Here is a 25,826-nt window from a genome sequence, read left to right on the forward strand (position 1 = left end):
AGCACAGCTGTCTGGGGCATGCAGGCAGTTGTAAGATTTCTTTCTGCCTAAGCATGCATAGGATTGTATCCTAACTATAGTTCTCTTGTAGTACAATCCTAGATATGTCTGCTCAGCTATTTCATTCCAATGGAACTAACTCCCAGGTAAGTGTTGCAGCCTTAATTCTAAGTCTTACTATAGCTCACACTAATGTTATTATTTATTATATTTATACCGTGGATCATTCATATCTGACAAGCAAACCCCGAGGAGGGTAACAAACTATGGGTTAAATAAAACAGGGCTTAGTATTATGTACAAAACAGCTGAATGCTCATAGAAATGTACAGTGGTACCTTGGCTCACAAACTTAATCTGGTCGTGACCCAAATTGGTTGTGAACCAAGTCAAATTTCCCCATAAGGTTCAATGTAAATAAGGTTAATCCATTCTGTAACTATTTTTTTTTAATCACAAAAATTTGAAGCGGGTGTGCTGGCGGGGGGAAGATGGGTGCAATTGTGAGCGTGCTGCAGGGGAGGTAGGCGCGATTGTGGGTGCAATGGGGGGAGGTGGGCGCGATTGCGATCATCACCCAATGTGGAGTTTGCGACCCGAGGCAAAATTTTTCAGAAATGTCTGTTTGCAACCCAACCCAATTTGGTCATGAACTGAGGCGTTCCTGAGCCAAGGTAGCACTGTGCATCATTTGTGGGATCTGGTGATCTCAGGCTGTGTTGTCGCAAGCCTTACATAGCTTCAGGGCTTGTGCAACTGGGCAAAGCTTCCTAAGGGTTGGGGATATGCGGTTATTAATGCTTTTTTTCTTACAAGGACTCCAAGGCAGCTTACATAAGCCTCCACCTCCAGTCTGTGTCAGAAAATCCTGGAATTTCAATTCGTGAGGAGGAAATAAAACTCGGGTTCGTGGGAAAGATCAAGCATCCAGACCATCTGTGGCTTTATTGTTTGGCCTAGGTTCCCCGTGGGTCCATACTCACGATAATGCATTACCGGGCACGCAGAGATGAACTCGCTGCAAAACCTCAATACAACTACAGGGTATTTTATACCCTCCCAGTCACATACACAGGCACAGAGCAATCAATGACAGAATGCAGGGATTACAATAAAATTCTGAGCTCATCATATACAGAACAGATAAAGGAATGTCAGTCAATCATACAGTGACAATGAGATTACAACACCTCCAATTGCAGTGTATTGACACTTCAGCCAAGTAACCTGAACCCATCTCCAGGTCTGCTTAGACATGTAAATTCAAGCTACTGAGAAACTATTCATGATAAGCTCATCCAGACTCAGACCCTAAGTAATGCATCTGCACCATTCTGAATAGCCGAGGAACATGAAGCCCTCTGGGCTAGCAAAAGATACTTCCTGGTAAACTGTGAATTCCAACAAGTATTGAGAGAAAGGAGCGAGGGGGGGGGGAATGCCATTTTAAACATGACTTAGCTTGGTTTGAGTAGGAGTACAGGACTGCTTCCACAATGCAAAAGCACACAGAAGCAATGTTTTTCTGACAGGATTTATCCAAATTTTCCCAATATCTGTCTTATCCGCACAACAACCTTCAAGGTAGGGTAGGCTGAGAACGGATGACTGGCCCACGTGACCCAGTGAGCTTCCAGGCAAGGTGGGACCAGAACCCTGTTGCCCAGGATCCCAGTCCAAGACTCCAACCATTACTCCACACTGGCTCCTGTTTGAATTTCTTAAAATTACTTTTTGGGCACAGGGTAATGCATATCATAGAACAAAAGAGCAGAGTCGGAAGGGGCCAAGAAAGCCAACTGGCTGCAGGACACTAATTTACACCCTGGCTGTCCAGGTTCATTTTGAATGCCTCTAGTATGGGAGAGCCCAAGGACTCTCTAGGCAACTGGAGCCACCGTCTTTACGCGCGCATGCAAACTCAGACACACACAGACATCCAAACGTCCCAGAAAGGACAAGGCCGGGAGAAGATGGGAGCCTCCGTGCTGCTCTTCAGCTTACAGCTCCAGAAACCTGCCTGCTCCCCTGCCACCGCGCGACTCCTGGACGGCCATCCCGAGCCGCAGCGCAGCCGGCGGGGCGTGGAACTGCAGGACGGAACCTTCGTGTCGGTTTCGGTTTCCCTGGCTGTTGCGGGGAGGAATTTCTGATGAGAACCGGGGCAGATTGTAAACAGAGGAGCTGGAGAGGGCTGAGTGATGCTACTGGGGGGCATTGCCGGTCATTGCGGAGGTACCGCGGGAAGGGCCCCCCCCGTGGGAGAAGAAGCGTCGAGCACGTCGCGTGTGTGGGGCTCCAGTGAGGCAGGTAACTGCGCTCGGTATCTTTGGCCTCCCGTGGCGGTGAGCATGCCGGGGGATGCCGTCTCCAGGTGCCCGGAATCTCCTTCGATGCGCCAGTTATGAATCCTGGAAATGACTGTCGTTGTGCGTGGAGCCTGGTTGCCCTCTTTCTCCCACGCTTTGTATAGTTTGATTAGACACGCTAGTATAAAACTTCCCGTTTCTCTGATGCACAGTGCCAGAAAATCGAGCTGTTATTTGTATTCTTGTGCCTCAGTCTCTCTCCCCGCTTTTCTGTAGAATTAAGTTATGCGAGATTAGGCCATCCTGTTATGGTTGTAACAAAAGAGCCATGATAGTGGGAGGAATATTCCGCTTTATAGGCCGCTTCTTGTGCAGAATGGAATAAAATAAATGATTCTATATGAATTATATTTTTATTGTACTAGATAACTTGTGGCTGATGTATGTTCTTTTTTTCCTCTTATTTTTAAATTCCCCTTTTCAGTGCCTCGGGGTGTAAGGGCCTCTCTTTCCTTCTCCTTTTTTCATTCTCACAACAGCCTTGTGAAATATGTTAGACTGAAAGATGGTGAGTGGCTCTAGATCAAGGCAGTTCAGCTTAGTGGTAGAGTGAGAATTCTGATCTGCCAGAGCTACTGATTTCTCTTAAATACACTCATTTTAACTGCAGAATACAAACATTTAATAACAGTTCCATTTATTGCAACCAGTCCTAGTGATTCCTGAATATATGTCCACATTTTAATGTGTAACTATTAAGGATGGACAGTTGTCTGTAGCTTCAAGAGAAGCAAGTGTTTGGCCTGAAATTCTAAATCTGTTAACTTGTGAGTCACTAATGAGGCTTTTTCATGAGCAAATGTATTCTGATTGGCATCCAAGTTGTTTTTTGATCTGATTTAAGTTGTAGTGTTGTATTCATATACTTGCAAGTAAGCCCCACTAAACTCAGTGAAACTTACTTTAATGTATAGGTTCCTAAACCTATATATATAGACATGTATAGGCTTCTACTTTTAGTTAATCAATATCTATTAGTTTTTACCACCGCAAATATTTAATAATAGCCAATATATAAAACATTGCTAGAATGCTACAATAAAGTATATAAACTGTAGTAAAATTTCATAATTGTAGTCTGATAGTGCCTAGATAGGAAGTGAACCGGCTACATACAAACTACATAATATCAAAAAGTCAAGTTTTCTGCTAAGGAGACCTAAAAGATCTATTCCATCAGTCATTTGCTAGAGCTGTTTAAGGTAGTCAGAAATACAATACCTTCAAATATTGGAGTCAGCATGCAGATTTGTAAAAAGGTGCCATGAGTTAGTAACTGTTGTAAATATATTTACAAACCTGCAGTACAGTATGTCAGTGCTGTGTTCTAACCTGTTTAGATTGTCTCATTCCACTCAGCCCTTTTATCTATCTGTGGCATCTGAACTGTGCCAGTCCTAGACCAGTGTCTGGACTTAGTAATGAACTGAATAAGTGCCAATAAATTGGAGCTGCATTCTGTTAAAATGAAAGGCGTGTGGGTGAGTGGTTTCCAAGCCCAGCAGATGGGCATATTGTCTGTTCTGGATGCAGTTGCACTCTTTCTGAAACATCTAAAGCCTGTGGGTGCTCCTGGACTGATTTCTGATGCTTTCCCTGGTGCACCAGCTACAGCCTTTCCTGGATAACTTGGCCACTGTGATATAGATGCTAGTAACCTCAAGACTGGATTACTGCTCTTAAGGATGGACTGAAAGCTGCTAGTGCAGAATGCCAGTGGTTGGATGTTGCTGAGGGCACTCAGCATGTAGCACCTTTGACTAAACTGCCTATTTAAGGTTTTTCCATTGCTGTATAAAGCCATACAACATTTGGGACCAGGATATTTGAGAGAGAGTCTTCTCTCTTATTAGACTGTCCAGTCATTGAGGTCACTGGATAAAGTGCACCTGGTGATTCCACATGGACCTGAAGTCCATTCAGAGTCCACTCAAAGTAAAGCTTTTAGTTGACTGGCTTGCTGTTTGGGGAATTCCCTGCCAGTTGATGTCTGGCAGGCATCCGTGCTTGTTTTGTTTTTGGCATCTCCTAAAGACATTTTTATTTAAATACATTTTTTTTAAATGTCTAGTCATGGTTTGATTGATATAACTGGATACATATTTTGTTGTTCCTGGTCGCGAAGTCATGTCCGACCCATCATGACCCCAAGGACAACATTCCTCCAGGCCTTTCTGTCCTCCACCATCTCCCGGAGTCCAATTAAGGTCACACAGACTGCTTCAGTGACTCCATCCAGCCACCTCATTCTCCGCCATCCCCTTTTTCGTTTGCCGTCAATTGTTCCCAGCATTAGGGTCTTCTCCAATGAGTCCTTCATTCTCATTAGGTGGCCAAAGTATTTGAGTTTCATCTTCAGTATCTGGCCTTCTAAAGAGCAGTCAGGGTTGATCTCCTCTAGGACTGACCGGTTTGATCGCCTTGCAGTCCAAGGGACTCGCAGGAGTCTTCTCCAGCACTACAATTCTAAGGCCTCAATTCTTCGGCGCTCAGCCTTCCATATGGTCCAACTTTCACAGCCATACATTGCAACTGGGAAAACCACAGCCTTGACTATACACGCTTTTGTCGGCAGGGTGATGTCTCTGCTTTTTAGTATGCTGTCTAGATTTGCCATAACTTTCCTCCGAAGGAGCAAGCATCTTTTAATTTCTTGGCTGCAGTCCCTGTCAGCAGTGATCTTGGAGCCCAGGAAAATAAAATCTGTCACAACCTCAATTTTTTCCCCATCTATTTGCCAGGAAGTGAGAGGACTGGATGCCATGATCTTAGTTTTCTTAATGTTGAGTTTTAAGCCAACTTTTGCACTCTCCTCCTTCACCCGCATCAAGAGGCTCTTTAGTTCCTCTTCACTTTCTGCCATTAGAGTGGTATCATCTGCATATCTGAGGTTGTTGCTATTCCTCCCAGCAATCTTAATTCCAAGTGGTGACTCATCCAGCCCCGCCTTTCTCATGTGCTCTGCATATACGTTAAATAGGCAGGGCGACAATATATAGCTGTGCCGAACTCCTTTCTCAATTTTGAACCAATCAGTGGTTCCCTGTCCAGTTCTCACTGTTACTTCTTGACCCGCATATAGGTTTCTCAAGAGACAAATAAGATGGTCTGGTACTCCCATCTCTTTAAGAACTTGCCACAATTTGTTGTGATCCACACAATCAAAAGCTTTAGCATAGTCAATGAAGCAGAAGTAGATATTTTTCTGGAACTTTCGAGCTTTCTCCATGAGCCAGTGTATGTTGACAATTTGATCTATTTCCTCTGCCTCTTCGAAATCCTGCCTGTACTTCTGGTAGTTCTTGGTCCACATATGCTGGAGCCTAGCTTGTAGAATGTTGAACATAACTTTGCTAGCATGTGAAATGAGTGCAATGGTGCGGTAGTTTGAACATTCTTTGGCATTGCCCTTCTTTGGGATCAGATGTAAACTGACCTTTTTCAATCCTGTAGCCACTGTTGAGTTTTCCAAATTTGCTGGCATATTGGGTGTAGCACTTTTACTGCATCATCTTTTAGGATTTTGAATAGCTCAGCTGGAATACTGTCACCTCCACTAGCTTTGTTGTTGCACAGACTTTCTAAGGCCCATTTGACTTCACATTCCAGAATGTCTGGCTTGAGATCAGCAATCACCCCATCGTGGTTATCAGGGATGTTAAACTCTTTCTTGTATAGTTTTTCTGCGTAATCTTGCCACTTCTTTTTGATCTCTTCTGCCTCTGTTAGGTCCCTGCCATTTTGGTCCTTTATCATGCTCATCTTTGCATGAAATGTTCCCTTCATATCTCCACTTCTCTTGAAGAGATCTCTGGTCCTCCCTATTCTATTGTTTTCTTCTATTTCTTTGCACTGTTCATTTAAGAAAGCATTCTTATCTCTTCTAGCTATTCTCTGGAATTCTGCATTCAATTGGATGTATCTTTCTCTTTCTCCCTTGGCTTTCAGTTCCCTTCTTTCCTCAGCTATTTGTAAAGCTTCCTCAGACAGCCATTTTTCTTTCTCGCATTTCTTTTTCTTTGGGATGGTTTTAGTTGCTACCTCTTGTAGTGTGTTGCAAACCTCCGTCCTTAGTTCTTCAGGCATTCTGTCTATCACATCTAATTCCTTAAATCTATTTGTTACCTCTACTGTATATTCATCAGGGATATGATTTAGGTCATACCTGAGTGGCCTAGTGCTCTTCCCTACTTTCTTCAATTTAAGCCTAAATTTTGCAACAAGAAGCTCATGATCTGAGCCACCGTCAGCTCCTGGTCTTGTTTTTACTGACTGTATAGAGCTTCTCCATCTTTGGCTGCAGAGCACATACTCAATATGATTTCTGAATTGACCGTCTGGTGAAGTCCATGTGTAGAGTCGTCTCTTGGGTTGTTGGAAAAGAGTGTTTGCTATGACCATTGTATTATCTTGACAAAATTCTACCAGCCTGTGCCCTGCTTCATTTTGTACCCCAAGGCCAAACTTGCCTGTTATTCCAGTTATCTTTTGGCTTCCTACTTTAGCATTCCAATCCCCCATGATGATAAGGATATCTTTTTTGGGTGTTAATTCTAGAAGGTGTTGTAGGCCTTCATAGAACCGGTCAACTTCAGCCTTTTCAGCATCAGTGGTTGGGGCATAGACTTGGACTACTGTGATGCAGAATGGTTTACCTTGGATTTGAACTGAGATCATTCTGTCATTTTGGAGATTGTATCCCAGTACTGCTTTTCCTACTCTTTTATTGAGTATGAAGGCTACTCCATTTCTTCTGAGGGATTCTTGCCTGCAGTAGTATACCTGATGGTCATCTGAATTAAATTCACCCATTCCTGTCCATTTTAGTTCACTGATTCCCAAGATGTCAATGTTCAATCTTGTCACCTCATGTTTGACCACGTCCAGCTTGCCTTGATTCATAGATCTTACATTCCAGATTCCTATGGAGTATAGATTTTTACAGCATCGGACTCTCCTTTCACCACCAGATACGTCCACAACTGAGTGTCCTTTTGGCTTTGACCCAGTTGCTTCATTCTTTCTGGCGCTACAAGTTCTAGCCCTCTGCTCTTCCCCAGTAGCACATTGGACACCTTCCGACCTGAGGGCTCGTCTTCCGGCATCATATCTTTTTGCCTTTTGGTACTGTCCATGGGGTTTTCATGGCAAGGATACTGGAGTGGGTTGCCATTTCCTTCTCCAGTGAATCACGTTTTGTCAGAGCTCTCTGCTATGACCTGTCTGTCTTGGGTAGTCTGCATGGCATAGCTCATAGCTTCATTGAGCTACACAAGTGCCTTCGCCACAAGGCAGTGACCCATGAAGGGGAACTGGATACTTATGCCACAACATAATTCAGAATTTTTCTTAGGCAGAGACCAAACTCTATTGAATGCAGCGAGGTGTATTTCTGCCAAAAATGCACCTGGCAGCCAACAGACACTGCTGTAGCTTCTTTTTGAAATTGCTGGTTTATTACTTTCTATTGCCTCAGATTCTGCCACAGGAGCACATAAAACATAACATGTGCCTTTCACCCTTTCTTTTTTCCTTGCACACATACACAGCAGGAACCACCCAACTAATATGGTTAAAACTGTGAGTATAGTTGCTCAAAGCCATCTGATCTTCATCCCTCTGGCTGAATGATCTCATCTCTGTTGCCTCTATTGTATGCTTTGTTTGTGTTTGTGATAAGCTGAGGTGATGCTTCAGAGTTTCCTCCATGGCAGGAAGAAAATGCACACACATGCAAGGTTTCCTTTTGGTGGGGTGGCAGCTATTTCATTCCAAGGTCAATGTATTTCTGCACGACTCAAGTGTACAGTCTTTTTGAGAATGAAACAGGAATGAATTATCTGGGACTGAAACATGAAACCAGCTGTGGGAAAAATAAAGACTGCTCCCACTTCATGTAAGAATAACCCCTGAGCATTCAAGGGGCAGGGAGGCACTTGCTTGGTGGGGAACAGATGGTTATGTTCGCACTGCAGCTCAGTTCTTGGGTGTTTCCTTTTGCATCAGCAAGGAAATGGGGTCCTGGGTGGATGACATGGCTTCTGCAAAGCTGGACCTGCAAAACTTGGGCTCCATCTAGGCAAGCAAAGCCTACTGGTCTGTCCCATCCCTGACAGACTTGTTGCTCTTGCAGTCCTAGGCATGGGAGAGAAAGAGTAGAGGTATTGGTTTTCTGATCAGCCTTGATACATGTCTGGTTTGCTTGCCAGGTCACAGGTTTTCTGGGCAAGTACTAATCAGTGTAGTACAGATGTCATCATGGGGCAAATGCTAGAATCTTCTTCCCCACTACCACTGCTCCATGTGATGATTATCCATTGTAGAAGTTACACATTTTTCTAGTGGGTATTACATTTTTCCATTGGACACTCCCCAAGAACCCTTAAGAGTGATTCCCTTTATGCCTCTTTCTTCCATGTTATCTACAATTGAGTCTCCCTTCTAGTCAAGCCATTTCTATGTTTTTTGATTGTTTTCCACCCATCTGAATAGGATCTGCACTTGCTGTGCTATTTCATCTGCATCCTGCTACCCTGGCGGATGCTGCCATTGCCAGCAGAGGTGTGTGCTGCCTCACTTTCTTGGAGAAAGCCATGGAAACGGTTCCATTTAGTATTAATTGCTGGGTAGGCCTATGGCTCTGCTGGGCTGGAGTTTTGATGCAGCTTCTGTAAGAATGTGTTAAAGGGTTATTTACTGTTCTCAGGAGTTAAGTTAGAAGCAGGCCAAACTTCAAACATAAGTCATCATATTAGGAGTTTGAGAACCTTGGTTTTAGCCTACAGGATGACTGGCATAAGCCAGACTTCCTCAACTTGACACCCTCCAGATGTTTTGAACTACAGTTCCCCTCATCCCTGACTATTAGTCATTCTGGCTGGGTTTGAAGGGAGTTCTGATCCAAAACATCTTCTTTTACTGGGCTAGGGCAGGCAGGAGTAAGCCAACTACAGTCCAAGCCTATGCCTAGGCAAGTACTCTGGACATGTTTCATTTCACTTCTCTTTGCATCCTCTGCTTTCTTGTTGCTCTGGCATGAGCCTCTGTGCATTACCTGTTTATTTATTTCATTTTTATACTACCCAATAGCCAAAAGGCTTTCTGGGTGGTTAACAAAGTTTAAAAGGACATATAAACAAAAGAACGCAAGCACCTTATGACAATAAAACAATAGCATAAAATCAATAAAACAACATGTGTTACAATAATAACCCATAATAAATCCACAGCAGCTGTAATTGAGTTGACACATAGATACAGCAGCAATATATAATAAAATACCATTAAAAAGCTAAAATGTTAACTGTTAAAATACCTGGAAATTAAAAATGTTTTACCTGGCACCAAAAAGAAAAAAGAGTAGGCACCAGATGGGGTGCCACAACCAAGAAGGCCCTTCTCCTGTTTGCCACTCTGCTTACTTCATTTGAGGGAGCTCCCTGGGAAGGATCCGAAAGAATGATCTTAGGGCCCATGCAGATACATATGGGATGAAGTGTTCCATCAGATAACCTTCTGAAAGCCACTTAGGGATTTAAATGTCAATACTAGTGCTTTGAATCAGCCCCCAACTTCAACTGGCAACTAGTGCAGCTGAAAGAGGACTGGCACAATATGTTTTCCTATGCCAGTCCCTGTTAACAGCTGCACTGCCCTGCTTTGAATCAACTGAACTTTTCAGACCATTTTCAAAGGCAGAACCACATAGAGTACATGACAGTAATCCAAAAAAGAGGTTACCAGAGCATGCATTACTGAGGCTAGGCTCTGTCTGTCCAGATAGGGTCATGGTTGGCATATCAGCCTAAGCTGATGAAAGGTGTTCCATGCCACTGAGTCCACTTGTGGCTCAAGTGACAGTTCTGGGTTCAGGAGCACCCCAAACTATAAATCTTGTCCTTTAAGGGGTAGGCAACCCCATTCAGAACAGGTTGAATATCACCCACCCAACACACTTTCGTATTGTCTGGATTGAGCCTCAGTTTATTGGCCCTCATCTAGTCTATTACTATGACCAGATACTGATTCAGAACAGCCACTGCCTCACCTGGGTTGGATGAAAAAGAGAGGTAGAGCTGAGTGGTATCTGCATATTGCTGACATCTCAGCCCATACCTCCCCCAGCAGCTTTCCATATATGTTAAAGAGCATTGGAGATTGTGACTGAGTCAGGAGGGGGGTGCAAGCTAAAGCCACCCCTTTCTTGCTTTTCCATGAAGAGCAACACAAGAAAGAAGGTGCACTGGGCCTTTATTCTCCAGTCACACTTTCACAGGCTCGCTTCCCATTGTGCCTTGGCCCTTGCCTGCTCCAGCTCCCTTCCCTCCTGTTGCTATGGCAACAAATAGCATGGCCTCCTCTCTACTCTAGGCTTTCTTTCCTCTCTTCCAGGTCTCTCCCTGCCCCCCTTCCTCTGCCTCCTCTTTATACCTCTTCACGCACCACTCCACCCAACCCAGCTGTTCCTGCCTGGATCATCAATCCTGTATAGCTGCATGCTTGCAGCTCCTGGCTGTTGCCTTCTTGTGAGTTGCTCTCCTCACACAGATTTTCAGCCAGGAAAGGGGGTGAGCCCCTCTGCCTCCTCACAGAGATAAAATAGAGCCCTGTAGTGCTCCATAGCATAACTGCCATAGTGCACAGCAATAATGTCCCAGCACTACCTTCTGGAATTAGTCAAGTAGGAATGGAGCCACTTCAAAGTGGTGCCTCCTACTCCCAACCCTGCCAACCTACCCAGAAGGATACCATGGTTGATAATATTGAAATCCGCTGAGAAGTCCTGAAGAATCAACAGGGTTGCTCTCCCCCTGTCTCTCTCTCAGCATAGGCCATCTCACAGGGTGATATATATTCTTTGCCTCTCCAAAATGCCACAATTAATTGCCAGTCTTAAGAGTATTCTAAAGATTCATTTAGGGTTTGATTCAGTTCAGTGATGAACTGTTTCTGAATGCACAGTGCTGATGATAATGGGGGTGGTAATGTGTCAGCAATCTCCAACAGCCTTTCTGATGGCTTCATTCATCCCAGGATGGTGTTTCCTGCTGCTTGGGGTGCTTCTGATAGCTAGAATAGGGACAGTTAGAGCGGGTAGGAAAGGTTGCATTAAAGCCAGTATCTGTTCTGGCAAATGCTAAATTCCAAGAAGGCCAGATGTTTCCAGGAATTCATCTGAATGCTTCAGGCATTGCTGGGTTGTAGCAAGGTTTGATGCCTTCTTCATCTACTTGCATAAATGCTCAGTCTAGGTGATGACATACCAAATGCTTTGGAAAGGTCACTGCACCACATGATTTCTCTGGTGAGTCAGTGTTTGGCCTTAGTTCTACCTTTGCATTGAGCTACATCTTCTTTCCACCATTCAAGGCCAGCTGGTGAAATGTCAGACTGGAAGTCATTGTGAAACAAGCAGGAAATTGAAGACAGCTGATCACATAGTAGCACAGCTTCTACCCAGGATGGAGGAAAACATGTTGCCCTACTACTTGGTGATGAACATGCCTAAGAAGCATGGTAGGATCTCAGTGTGGTTGTATGCACTGAGTTTGGCAATAAAGGTAGAAGTGGTAAACAGTTTTCAGCATCAAGGTACCAACAGAGTGAGAGCTCTGGGGTAAGATTACCAGATGGTCTTCCTGTGAAGGGGTTGTTCTACTTGCTGTCCTAATTTCTAAGCAAAGACCTTCTCACCACTTGCCTTTTACTTGACAGCTGTGAAGTAAAAGCAGACTGATAGTATTTGAAGCCCAGATACATCAGTGTCCATGCATGCTGCTAGGTTTGACAACAGGAACTTACCAGCAGATTGCCCAGGAATCTTCAAATTTGGGGTAGTTGGGGCTGAACACTTCTGTAACATGTGAGGCTTTCTCCAGCTGAAGAGGGCTTTCTCATTCGTAGTACCCCAATTATGGAGCAAGTTCCCCAGTGAGGCACACCTGGCACCAACTCTGTTATCCTTTCAGGGCTAGGTTACAACTGGCTTCTATGTCAAGACATTTAACAGCACTAAATAGTACATGGGAGCCTTAAGCTAGCTATTTTACCAAGTCTAGTTGTATTAACTTGTTTTAGTCAGGTTGTTTAAATATGTTTTAGAATCCAGCTTTTAATTGTTAGTAGGGAAATTTCATATTATTTTCATTGTTATATTTCATACTGTATTTTATTATATTTTATGAATTGCTGTACATTGCCCAACTAGCTTTGGCTATTGGGCAGGATAGAAATGATAACTCTGAACTACCAACTTCATCCCCCACAAATTACCAAAGCTATTTGCACATATTTCTGGTGCAATTGAAATAAAAAAGGCAGTCAAACAGTGATGGTCCCTCCAGTGTGCTGCTTGAATACTCTGGAGGAGCTGTCACTAGCTGCCACTTTGGAGATCATAAAAAGATGATCTCAGAAAAAAGTGGGGGAATTACAATGTCTGTAACAAGGCTCATGATAGAAGCAGGGAGAGGAAACAATACAGTTTCTGCAGCAAAGTCCCATTGGATACTGCTGGAGGAGTCAAGGAAGAAGGAATTACGAACAACCCACGGTGAGTCCAGACATCTGTCAGGTGCACTGTGAGCTGTTCCATGAACAACCCAGACTGTACTGAGTGAAATGCCTCATCACGCCAACTAACCCACTCTGTGGTTTCTTTTTCCATTTCTGTATTTTAAATTGTGCTTGAGTGGGAAGGCAAGTGTTAATTAACATTAACAGATAAAAATCCATGTGGAAAATGATGGATGAAATGGTCTTTAGATAACTAGATTAGCATATCGGCTTAGTAGATTTCCTTGGAATCCTCTTTGCTTGGACCATTCTTCATTGCTTTAATTAAAAGCTGGTTTCTGTCTCCATGGAGCTAAGCTGAGTATCTGGTTTACCACTTATATGCATTGGAGCTCCTTAGATGAAGCTCAGCTGAATTTTAGTTTTGGTTGCTAGGACTGTGGAACAGACATTTATGTTTCTTACCAGCTTCAGATGTGAGCTAACGGATTGGGAAGGATTTGAAATCATGAGCAATTGGAGGAGAGGGCAAATAGGTTTGTTAATTCAGGGAAGCATAAATTGCAATCTGTGATGAGGAGAAATGGTTGGACTGAATAAAATAGTATCTCCCCTAACCATTGAAGGCTCCTTTCAGTGCTTCATAAATAAGTGCTGGGAATGTGCTTTTGAAAAAGCATTCCTTTTCCATAGGACTCTAGTTGAAGCCCACAACTTCAGGGAGTTTCTCCGTTGAACTTTGCATCCCTCATTCTGAACTCTGAAATGCACATTTGGAACAGAAGCTTGAGAACTTTAGTGGTGATTTTCTTTATGCCAGTTTACAAGCTCCTGTCATCTTTCAGCAGGGCGTTCTGCTTAACAACCAGGAACAGAATCCAGGAATGAACCATGTGTGTTGGAGCAGGCTTGATACTTTGTGACTTTGCTTAAGTTATGTGGGGGCAAACTCAGTTCAGGGTATGATCTGCTCCTCAGTTCAGAGTGGGTGGGGCAAAGCTCTCTTTGCCAGGGCACATGGGACACTGGAGAGGAGCATAAGCTTAGCCTCAGCCCAGTGGTATGCTGTCCTTCGTTTTGACCCTCATGTGTGAACAGTGGCTGTCCTCTGTTAAGGCAAAGAGGATAGTGCTGCATTTGGAAATACTGCTGTGTTGAGGGCAAAGCCAATGCCTAGCCTTCCATTAACAGAGATCATGTAAAATGGGTGGGAAACTTCATGCTCCAGGCCAAATCCCAGCCTCCTGGGATCCTAATCCTCCCTCCAGGTTTTTCAGATGGGAACAGCCTTGCCACCTTCAGTGCTTTGCTTGGTGATCTCCAGGGTTTTGGGCAGTTCTAAAAGACTGAGAATCCTTTTTCCTTATGAAGGCTTAGCTGCCAGCAGTAAGAACTTTACACTAAAATAGGCTGGCATTTTTTGTGTTTCTGGCCCTGCCCACCTCTGGAATATAGTCCCCAAGAGTTTGTCTGAGATAGAATTTGGCCTTTGGACAGAAATAGGTTCCCCACTCCCATCATATTCAGTGCTTTTCTGTGCTGATGACACACAGGGATATGTTTCCCAAAGAACCCTTGCAGTTTAAAGGCTCTCATTCTACCTATCTAATGACAGCCATTTCCTTTGCAGTTGTTATAAAAGCAAAGCTGATAGGTTTCTGTTTTGTAAATCAGCCTCGTCCTTTTCTAGAAAAAAGAAAACTACACACACTTCTGAGAATTGTTTTTCATTATAACTGCCCAGTGGAAATCACTCGCTTATGTACTGATGCTGAGTCATGTCTTCCTGCCATAGCCTTGTGTTTTACAACTGAAATATGTAAAATAGTTTTGAATGCATACTGTGATTCAGCACCATGCTGTCTGGGGTATACTGGAAAGTGTGGGATTTGTTTTTGAATGATCATTCATAGGATTGTACCTTGACAGACAGAGCAGAGTCCTGTCTATTCTGTGCTCTGCCAGCTGGAGCCTGACAGGCAAGAGGAAGGACAGTTCTTCCATTCAAATTGCAGAAAGTGGCTAGACTGGCCTTTTAGCCCATCTAACTGACTTATCTTTTGTTTGGTGGAAGAGGACTGGACAAGCCATCGCATCTTGCATATCGCAGTCTCTTGTCTCTTATTCCTTCTCCTACCAGCCCGCCCCCTTTCCTCCCAATTTCTCTTAAGTTACTATTAAGAGAGTAGTGTTGTAGTGTCTAAGGGTGGATTGGGAATCAGGAGATCTGGATTCTAGTCTCCACTTAGCCAGGAAGCCCATTGGGTCATTTTGGGCTAGTCACTGATTCTCAGCCTAACCTACCTCACAGGGCTATTGTTAGAATAAATTAGAGGGAAGGAGACCCATGTAAGCTGCCTTGGGTTCCTAGCAAGAAGAAGAAAGTATAAATGGTCTCCCGGGCCATCTAGTCTGACCCCCAAAAGAAAAACAAATACAGGAGAGGTCTAATGCTTAAGGTATCACTTAACTCTGTGTCCTAGGGACTAAAAAGCCTAACAAAAACAAAGCTTTGACACATTGATTCCTGCTGTTTCTCCAGAGCTTTTGAAGCTCAGAGCATGCAAACACTTTCCTTCTGATGCAAGAGGAATGAGTCTTTGGCTCCATTGATGTGCTGCCCTCATTCTTCTCTCCCTCAATCAAAATCAAAACTAGGTTCTTGGCTGAAAGAGAGTCTCTAGAGAATATGGGTACTGCAAAGTGTGCTACATTCACTCGTAAGTGTGGTTGTAATCCTGGCTTTCTAAACCCAGTTGAGGAAGTTCTGGCCCAGGGCCAAATCTAGACCCCTTGGCTTCTCAGTCTAAACTGCTGGGCCATACTCCTGCACTGCTTCTGCTCTGGGTTTTCAGTACTGTTTATCCTGCCCTGCTTTGTCCTGCAACCACCAAAACTAATGCAGGAAACCTTTCACAAGTTGAGGAAGAAATGCTTAGATGCAAATAAGGGTTTTTTGTTGTTGTTGTTCAACAAAGGCACACATCACTTCAGTAATTCCATTAAATTTGGCTCCTGCTATACCCATTGCTGGAATGCAGACTCAGGAAAGTTTTGACTGAGGTAATAGGGATCTTGAAAGGAAACTGTTTTCCCACACCTGATTTAAGTTTTGGATTAAAAAAGAATGAACAATGTCTTTCTAATCCTCATGGTTATAGAAAAATTGCAAGGGGGTTCTGGTTAAAACTTAGCATTTAAAGAGTGGATGGTTAGGGATTGATGCAATAGAAAGTTCTCCAAGGGGGTGGAAAAGATGTTTACTAGGTAAGGTAGACAGAATAAAAGAGCTGTATGTGTTGAAATGTATGTACAAAAGGAGCACATGGAGGAAGTGTATCTGTCTTATGCTGCTGCCACACCTTTCACATTCCTTTAGATAGCCAGGTCCTGGACTGTTCAGTGCAGCCTAGGGCCATTGTTCCCCAGGAGTCGAGAGCTTGCAGCTCTACTCATCTGCTTTAGTAATTCCAGTGAAGTGATGACCCATACTTAAAGAACCCCTAATCATTGACTCTTTGTAGGCCTTTTAGTAGCACGACCATCAGTCTGATCTGGCATAGCTTTTTTATTTCTTTATGTCAGTGTTCTTCCCACCCCTGGAGCATCTGTCCTTCAGTGAGAAAATAGCCTAACTAAAATTGTGTTGTATCATGTTTTGCAGGAAAATCCAGATTCTGCAGAGGATTTCTGCTGAACAGTTAACAACTTTCCTTCCAAGCTTACATTTAGAAAGGGAAACAGGAGGACAAGGTATCCCTCACTGGCACTTTAACAAATGGAAGTCAACCATAACTCCTGAAGTCAAATAATGGGATAGCTCTGTTCATATTAATCCTGTCACCTCCAGGTTCAGGCAGCACTAAAATCTTTCCAGAGGAGGCTTCCTCCCATGTTTGGGCATTTATGTTGTGCTTTGACGCAGTACACCCAAAATTTCAGTTGTTCTGAACACAAATAAAATGGAGGCCTTAGAAGTTGATGACATCAGCCCTGCCTTGGAAGTGACTGAAGATTTCTTCAGTACGTTGGATGCCAAGCTAGAAAATGTGCAGCCACCAGAAGTTTATGGAATTCAGGAAGTTCCTGAACTGGTTGGGCATGAAGTGTTTAATAAGATTGCAGCCTGTGATGACTTGAGGAACTTAACATCTCTGGGAAAGAATAACCTTGCCTGGGAACACTGCAAAAATGGGCTTTTGGAAACCAAAGCACATAATGCATTTTCTACCAAAGAAACATTTGGAGTACAAAGAGGGATGGTTCCAGACAACCTGTCCTGGGTGGAACAGAAGGAAGTCTCAACTTTCAACATATTTAACATCTGCCAGAGGCGGCGGAATCGGCCCCGCTCTGTGAATGATATCATAGTGCAAAACGAGGAAGCTGCCACTTTCAAGCCTGGACATAACCGGTCCCGATCAGATATCAGCCGCATAGACTGGGGTGTCATCCTGAGTGGTGCCCCTCCTCAGCAGCTTTCCAGTCAGGGCAACCAATGCCCAAAGCTTTCATTCATCCCAACTGGATTCAAAAAGGGAGAGGACATTCAAGGGAACACTGGTAAGTATTGATGTTTTGCTGCACCTTCCTTTTTTCTTGCCAGGATGCAGGTTCCATGCCAAAAGAGAAAAGCACAGTTTCGGGGAGGCAGCACAGCCCAGGGTGGGCTTGGAATTCAGGGTTCAATTCCTAGCTCCACTATGGATTCAAAAGTGCTTTTAAGCAAGTTATCCATCTCCCAGTCTTGTTTTCCAACCCATTGTGGTGGGAGGCAGATGCCTTCATACTTGGAAGAGTTATGATAATGAATGCTTCCAAGTTGAGAGAAAAGGCTTGTCATTAAACACTACTGGGAGCTGTAAGATTGTCTGTTTAGATAAATATATTATTGCACCCTAAGGGTAGCTACCCATAACCATCCAAACTCGGAGGACTGTGGCCATCCAGTGGAAAGAAGGCACAGGAAGGATTGCCTTGGCACTCCTCTCCCCTTTCAAAGCACCAAGACAGCCACTTTGGCCATCTGAGTATTCTCCAGAGCCAGGATTCCTCACTGGATGGCAAGTTAGCTTTGCAGCCTTGGTGCTGCTGCTGGCATGGGAAGAACTACACCAGCTGCAAGGGCTAAAGAGAGGGGGTTTACCATATTCACAGTCCCAGCTTCAACCTTGGAATGTTGCAGCTGGAACTCCTAATTACACCATGGCTGCCTAGACAGCGTCTAGTGCAGGGGTTGGCAACCTTTAACACTCAAAGAGCTATTTGGATCTGTTTCCCACAGAAAAGAAAATACTGGGAGCCACAAAAATCTTTTGACCTCTAAAATGAAAATAACACTGCATATATCATTTTTTATCTTTATGCTATATATAAAAAAACTATAGTGTGTTGCATTAATGAAACAGATCAGCAGCTGTGCTGTGCCAGTGCGGGTCATAGATCGGGGGCTGTGACACGTATTTTGAGCAACGGAGATGCAGCAGAAGGATTCAAGAGCCACGTGCGGCTCCAGAGCTGTGGGTTACTGACCTCTGGTCTAGTGACAACAGGATTGGACGCAAAGTTAATTGAACATAGGTTTCATTGGAACCAATGGGGTTAATTACTGTGATTTAATTTTTAACCCACTGACCTCAGTAGGAATGAGCCTAGTCGGTCAGCCAGCTTCTTCTATCTAGGAGCACAAAGGTAGCTACTTTAGATCCCAGGATGCTCAGTGTTTGTAGAACCTTTGCCATGCCATCATCAGAGATGCTGTATGGTGGGGTAGGAAACCTGTAGCCTTCCAGGATGGCCACTGTCAGGATTGAAGGGAGCTGCAGTTCAGCAATTTCTGGAGGGCGATGGAGTATGTGCATGTGTGCATATTCAGCCATGGCAAGAAACTGTCACAATGCAGCCATGAACTGTGTAGTATAAGTGCACCCACCACTGCTGTATGGTATTCAGCACAGATGTGTTTGCATGTTATGTCAACACACACACACTTATATTCATTGCAAAAAGAACATAGCTGGGTTATTCATTTATTTATTGTCTTTTTACCTTCCAGTTCTGTCAAGTGGCCAAGTGGATAACATTCAGTAAAATTCTGGTTGGTTAGGAGGTAGTACTAGATCCATTCATGTGACATTGTGATGCCTACCTCGTGTGTGTGTGTGTGTGTGTGTTTTATGATCTCCTGGATGTTCTGTTGTGTTCCTATTTGTAGAAATCCCTGCAATTGCAGTAATTGGAGTTAAGACCTAGGCCACATTAATTAATTTGGAAGGCAGTAATAAGAATGGATTGTCTGGACAGAGTAGCAAGACAAGGGAGTGTTTTTACTCCTAAAAGAGACTGGGCTGAGTGTGGTAATCCTAGGAGCATGAGAGGCTGAGTCAGATCATTGGTCCATCCTACCCAGTATTGATGACACTGACTGGCAGCTGCTCTCCAGGGTTTCAGGCAGGGGTTTCTCCTGTCCTGGCTGCCTGAAGATGCCAGAGATCAAGCCTGGGATGTTCTACATGCAAAGTATGTCCTCTGCCATTGAGATGTCCCAACAAGGCTTATGCTCATCAGCAAGCTCTATCCAAAATGCATGGTATTAAGGAACAGTTAAAACGGCAGTCTGTCACCAAGTATGTAGAATAACCCATTTCTTGTTTGGCTAGTAGGTTGGCCAGTGACTTTGGCTGTCTGTCTGTCTGTCTGGAATGAAGTAAATGTTATGGATGTATGGTCTTGCCCCTACAAAGGCAAGTATTTTAGAGGTACCTCAGAGGTTTGGACACACAGAAATCAGGACTGTCCAGTATTATTAGGCAAAATAGCTAAACAAAGCCTCCACATCCAGGAGTAGTGTACCTTTGAATGTGCAATACTAGGCAATAGTGTGGGAAAAGAACAGGGAAATACCATTGCTGTCCTGTGCGATTTATATGTTTTCTGGAGGCATCCAGCAGGTGACAGCTGGAATTAGAATGCTGCTCCAGATGGACCTTTGACTCAACTCAGTAAAGCAATTCTTACATTATTTGTGAGCAAGAACAAGACAGTTGAATGAGATAAATGGGGCTCAGGCTTTGCTTAGATCACTTCTGGTATCTCCTCTTCCAGTACATGGGGTGCTGCTTGAACACATAGAGAAAGACACATTAGCCTCTCTTTAAAATTTTGAAATGTAGCATGTGCCCAAAGAAAGCCTCTAATGGGATATAATACAACAAAAAAAGGGAATATAATCTGCAGATAGAGAAATCTTACACTACTCCCAGCTGGTGTTTTCTTCTTTTGTTCCTTATTTCTCAAGAAATTGCAGTTAAAACCCACCCCAGTTGTGGGCTATTTAGTGTGATTACCTCCTATTTACAATTATGGGTTCTGATTTGCTCTGGCTCAATTTAATTTCCTTGTTTGGAGAAAATAAAGTGAAATGTTGTTTCCACTGCAGAAGATGGGCAGAAAGCACTCTGTGGAAAGGTATTATGTCAGGTTTTGTGCATCAGGCAGGTGGGGTGACAGAGAGGATGTGGAGTGGGAGCTGACTGACCCAGGGTGGGATGGTGGTGGTGCAGCTGTGATTCAGCCTCTCCTGCCAGCAGCCGCTGCTCAGACCCAGAGACCCAGAGAGTATGCCATCAGTATTTGAATTTTAATCAAGCTGGCCACTGTCTTTGTCCCAGTTGTAAGTGGGAGCGGATGAAGCCAATTCACAGGAGCTTGAGAGAAAGGCTGGCTGTGAAAGATAGGGAGGGGGAGATAGCTTTTCTCATTCAACAAAAGACAAGCAAGCCTCTGTGGAAGCTTGAGGGAGGGGGGAGCAGTGATGGATGTAGCATAATATGTGGGAGAAGCCTGAAGTGTCATCTGTGCTTGATGGAAATAGGAACAATGGGGTGAAGTTGCAGTTGGGTCTGTGGTAGCCATGCTGTTTCCCTTATTGGATTAGCAGAAAGGGAAGATGACTGCAGGATGTGTACCCATTATCTGCACTACAAAGGGATTAGTGTGGGTTTCAAAGAAATTAGTGGCTTTTGAGTTAGCACAGAAATTCTAATGAATGTCAGGGCCAAAGATGGAAGGCAAATAAAATTGGTTTCTTTTACTTTTTCTGTCTCATCAACACCTCTCTCTCTCTCTCTCTCTCTCTCTCTCTCTCTCTCTCTCTCTCTCTCTCATTTTTCTTTCTCCATTTTCAGATTGAATTTAATTACTTCCCTCCTCTCAGTTTGTTTGAATTAAACCTCCTTTTTCTGAGATACACTTTGGAGAGAGCAATCTTACACTCCCATTACACTGGGATGCGAAGTGGAGACTTGGTGCTGCTGCTGTGTTGGTAGAACAGCCACTGCTTCCAATGTATGCTTACCTGGGGAGGGGAACACTTGCAAAACCTGCCATAATACCTTTCCACAGAGTGCTTTCTGACTGTCCTCTGCAGCGGAAACAACAATTCTTTTTCAAAAGCAAGAAAACTAAATTAAATGAAAATACAGGACTTGTGGTCCTGCATTAGCAGGAGCTGAACTTGATGGCCATATAGGCTCCTTCCAGCTCTACTATTCTATGGTTCTAACACACAACCAGCATTAAAAAAAATGACAGCCATGTCTCCTGGATCTTTGGAAAACTCCCCAGTTCCCAGTCACCAGGGTCTGTGTCACCCGTATCACCCACATGCTGCCCACACATGGTGAGCGCCTGTGAGCTCACAGCAAATCTCTGCATCACAGCACAAAACCTGGGAAATTATGCCAAAATTCCCCCCACTCTCTCAGCCCCAGGTGCTATTACCATGCACCCTTGTACATATGAATTTGCATATGTTTGCTCAAGGTGTTTGTGGGAATGAAGGAACTTTACCCTTTCATTCTCACAACTGTGCACGCATGAGATATGCAGTGAAGGGGGAAAATAATCGAAACAACCATTAAGTCAACTTGGTACAGAGTTCTATTTTAAGCAATGCACACTATACAGAAGTAAAAGTAACGTGCTTGGTTAATATGTGGCTGCCAGTGTGCTAGTTTTAAGAAGGCTAAGACAGACAGAAGAAGATAGAATCAGCAGAAAGTGAACTCTGATCAAATAAGAAGTAGAAGGGGGTGCACTGGATTGGGAAACTATATCCCAAGGGACAACTTGACTGCTGCTAAAATATGATGGGCCACCCAGGGGCATAAATGATGGATTTATGAGGAAGAAGAGAAGGCAGCAGGGAAAATGAAGTCAAGAAAATTGTAACTGCTTTCTTTCAGAGTAAAGAGAACATGAAGAACTTAGCTTCCTGGTTGGTCATGAGTTCTTGGAAGCTCACAGTGGACCCAGACTATAGTCTGGTCTCCCAGCTTTTGGTTGTAGCTTAAAAGCAGCCAGAAAGGCTCAAGCTTCATAGGTGCCATGGAGGACAAAGTTATCTGGAAACAGCCAGTTGGCAATATATCCAAAGCTGGTTGGGTGCTTGGTTATTTATTTATTTAGAAAGCTTCTATGCTGCCCCATTTGCTGAAGCCTCAGGGCGGCTTACAACAATAAATAAATAATAACAATATAAAACAATATAAGATAATTGGAGACGTCCTGGCCATAAAAATAAAATAAATAAAAAATATTAACAATTAAAATGGCGTTTAAATAAAAAGGTCTTTACCTGGCGCCAAAAAACAAATAACGACGGCAGCAGGCAGACCTCTCTGGGGAGCGCATTCCATAGGTTGGGCGCCACCGCAGAGAAAGCCCTCCTCCGAGTACCTACCCTCCTAATATCCTTCATGGAGGGTTCCCGGAGAAGGGCCTTTCCCGCGGATCTCAAGGGGCGGGCGGGCGGGCACATATGGACATAAGAGCTCCTTTAGGTGAGGATAGGTAAACGGAATGGAGGCTTAGCTGATGTTTGGAGACTCTGGAACTGAAACAACTTGGTTGCGAAACAGAATTTAAAATAGAGGGCCTTTAAACAGGGTTTCCCTTAGATTCTGAGTTCTTTGAGGAAAATAACAAACATGGATGGAGGCAAGAGAGTAGGGAAAGGAGGCACGGTAGGGAATTAGCTACAGGATTACATCACAGGAAAAGAAGAAAAGTGGCAAAATGGTTGTACCTGATTCCTAGTTTGATCACCACTGCTGGACTCAAAGCCGGCAACTTCTAACATAGGATGCAGGGCCCTGTAAGGTACAATGGATTCTTTACTAGGGAAAAAAGCTTTCTTTCTATAAGTGTGTTGGGAAGGAAATCTGTTTGAATTCAATGAGATTTACTTCCAGTTAAAGGTGGATTGATGTTAGCGTCATGGACTCCTACTTAAGTCAGGAGAGTTAAGTGATTGATAGAATTACAGGTCGTCCCCAGGTTATGAACGAGTTCCATTTCTGAGACTGTCCTGCAGTCAAATTTGTATGCAAGTTGGAGCACATGAGTAAGCCAAACATTTGCCTTGTGTGTGTATTACCTTCCTATGCATATAAAACACTTCCATATTTGCTAAAACATCTTAAATACAATACAGTGTTGTATTAATGATAATATAGTAATAAAGTAACTACAGGTACAGAAGGGAGAAGGAGAGAAACTCTGTAAGTATGTGTGTGGGTACACAGTATTGTAAAAACAAAGAAACAGATCTTAAAACAGTTTAGAACATTCTTGAGGTAACATTAAGCCTAACATTAACTGATAATGATGTAGATAGACTTGGTGCTAGAGAGTCAAGGTTTGATTGTACTGCTGAAGAGGTAGGGGTGGTTACCACTGGAGTCACTTTCTTGAAGTAAGCCTCAAGGGTTGTTTGTGCAGCCGTTTTCTTTTTCTCACCATAAATAGCCTTGTAACAGCTGATGGCCTGGTTATAAGGGCAAATGCATTAAAAAAAACCCTCAAAAGCAAACTACTTACCTTATGTATTCCCTGAAGCACAGTAGCTTCAGTTCACTCAAACCAATGCTTAAAACGAAAAAGCCTTAACTCTGTATCTAGGTTGCCATTGATGATGTGTCTGCAAATGTGCCAAGGAGTTTGCTAGAGATACTTTGCAAAGTTCCCTAGAGATAGTCATGACTATCTCTAGTGATTCTCTATCTCTAGAAAAAGCCATGAATATCCCTAAGGAACTACATGGCCACTGATGACATGTTGCTGAATGTGTTGTGTAGATCCCTAGATATATTTACAGCTTTGACTAGAGATAGTCATATAGGGTTTATGGCAGTCTGTGAGTTTGCAAGTATGGATTGTTAGTAACCTGGGTGTTCGTAACCCGGGGACTACCTGTACATCAAAGACCTACACTTTTCTGCTGCTAATTTAACTCAGAAAGACCATATATTATTCATGTATCACATCTGAAGCACATCTGTGTTACTTGTGGGCTCTAGTTAGAATACTAATTTTCTTTGTTTTTTAAAACTTTGGTTTTCAAGTTTTTATGTTAGCAAGCCAGCAACTACACACAGATAGAATATACATATAAGTGTATTGAACTATTGAGTCAAAATAAACAAAGCATATGAACTGACCACCGAAAGTGTTTCATTCCAAAATGTTTAAAGTATCTTTTTGTAAAACAATTTTCACCCACCTTATGTACTCCTAATAAGTCAGTGCTAGTCATGATAACTGTGTCCTAAAACTTATGGAAAAATTTACTAATTTGTGTGTGTTCCTCTTTCCAATAAAACTGCAATATACATTTTTGTTGCCATCAGAAGACTTAGAACCATTCTAAATTTGAATTTTTGGCAATATTTTTACACTGTTTTGCAAGTAATCAAAGGGAACATTTATCATAAAGGTTAGGAGTGTCTTCCAGCCTGAGTCTCAGGTTCCATTTTGGAGTCGCTCTTGGGAGCTGCATTCCAGTTATGCAGATGGGACTGAAGGTAAAAGGTTTAGGCCAAAGGTAAAGGGATAAGGTTAGACTACCAGCATATTTTAGTTTGAAATGCTTGCTGCCAGTAACTAGCCTTATATAAAACATTTAAACCTTTTAGCTTGAGGAAGAACAAAAATAGGAAAACCATCAAGTGCTTGGTGATTGGGGAAAAGGGGGCAGGAGAAGGAGTTGTGGCTTTCTGGAGAACCCAAAAGGACCAGATTGGACCCCCAAACAGGTCTGATTAAGATTCTGCACTCCTATAGGATTGGATTAGATGAGATCTTATACTTCATTATTTGGTTACTATATTTCAAAACTAACTTCCAGATTGGTTTGATCAAGGAACTATTCCAGGAGAAATAATGTTAGTACAGTCCTGTACTACATGCAAATCCCACCATGTGCAGTGGGGCTTGCTCTTTAATAAGTGTGGTAGCCATGAGAAGGCTTTATTGTGGCTGATAACATGTAAATAGTTTTTCTTTTAGTGGTGTGAGACAGGGAGCTTTTCCCAACATGCTGATCTCCAGATGTTTTAGACACCATGCCAATGGTCCGCAATACTGTGAGTTGTGGTCCCCTACAACTGGAAGACAACAGGTTGTGGAAGGCTGTGGAAGGAAGTTGCTCAAGATTTTATAAAATTTTCCATGAGCTTTCCAACAGTTATTGTCAAGAGCCAGGGCTCCTCCTTTGCACATTCCAAAGCCACAGAACTTTTCCTTCCCTTGCAAAGTATTCTTTATTGACCAAAAAGCAGAAAACACCCAGAATGAATCTGAGCATACACAAAGCTGTTTTTGAACCCAATCTAGTAATCACCTCCAGGAATTCTCCTTATGAACAGGCCTGGCCCCATCCCTTTACAAGGGGCCTTTTGAAAGCGAACATGCCTCCTCTCCATGGACTGATCCTCTCATTGGGCTGCACTCCTCTGCTGACACTGCATCATGGCGGCAAGAGTTGGGGTGGCCTGGTCTGTGTCTGAGAAACTCCCCTGCTCTGGGTCCCCTCTATCCCCAGGGACTGCCCACCCACCTGGGGAGTCTCTCCTTGAGACACTTTTCCCATCCCACTGTTTA

The 25,826-nt window shown here is 43.4% G+C and overlaps 1 protein-coding gene across 5 annotated transcripts in view; it reads left to right on the plus strand.

Moving 5' to 3' along the window:
- Nucleotides 1–2,143: 2,143 nt before the first annotated feature.
- The window catches only part of PLEKHM3 (pleckstrin homology domain containing M3), a 130,712-nt gene continuing 107,029 nt past the window's right edge, over nt 2,144–25,826 (plus strand). For 3 of the 5 annotated variants that reach the window (XM_044431860.1, XM_044431863.1, XM_044431864.1), the window contains exons 1-2: nt 2,144–2,310; nt 16,549–17,447. In XM_044431860.1, coding sequence (XP_044287795.1) covers nt 16,847–17,447 — 601 coding nt within the window. In that variant the 5' untranslated portion in view covers nt 2,144–2,310; nt 16,549–16,846. Of the gene's footprint in view, nt 2,311–11,963; nt 11,986–12,899; nt 12,922–16,548; nt 17,448–25,826 lie in introns of those variants that run through there. The other 2 variants (XM_044431861.1, XM_044431862.1) reach the window with 2 other exon arrangements.

This window comes from Varanus komodoensis, unplaced genomic scaffold, assembly GCF_004798865.1.
Source record: "Varanus komodoensis strain SLA01 unplaced genomic scaffold, ASM479886v1 scaffold23, whole genome shotgun sequence".
In the NCBI taxonomy this organism is placed as follows: domain Eukaryota; kingdom Metazoa; phylum Chordata; class Lepidosauria; order Squamata; family Varanidae; genus Varanus; species Varanus komodoensis.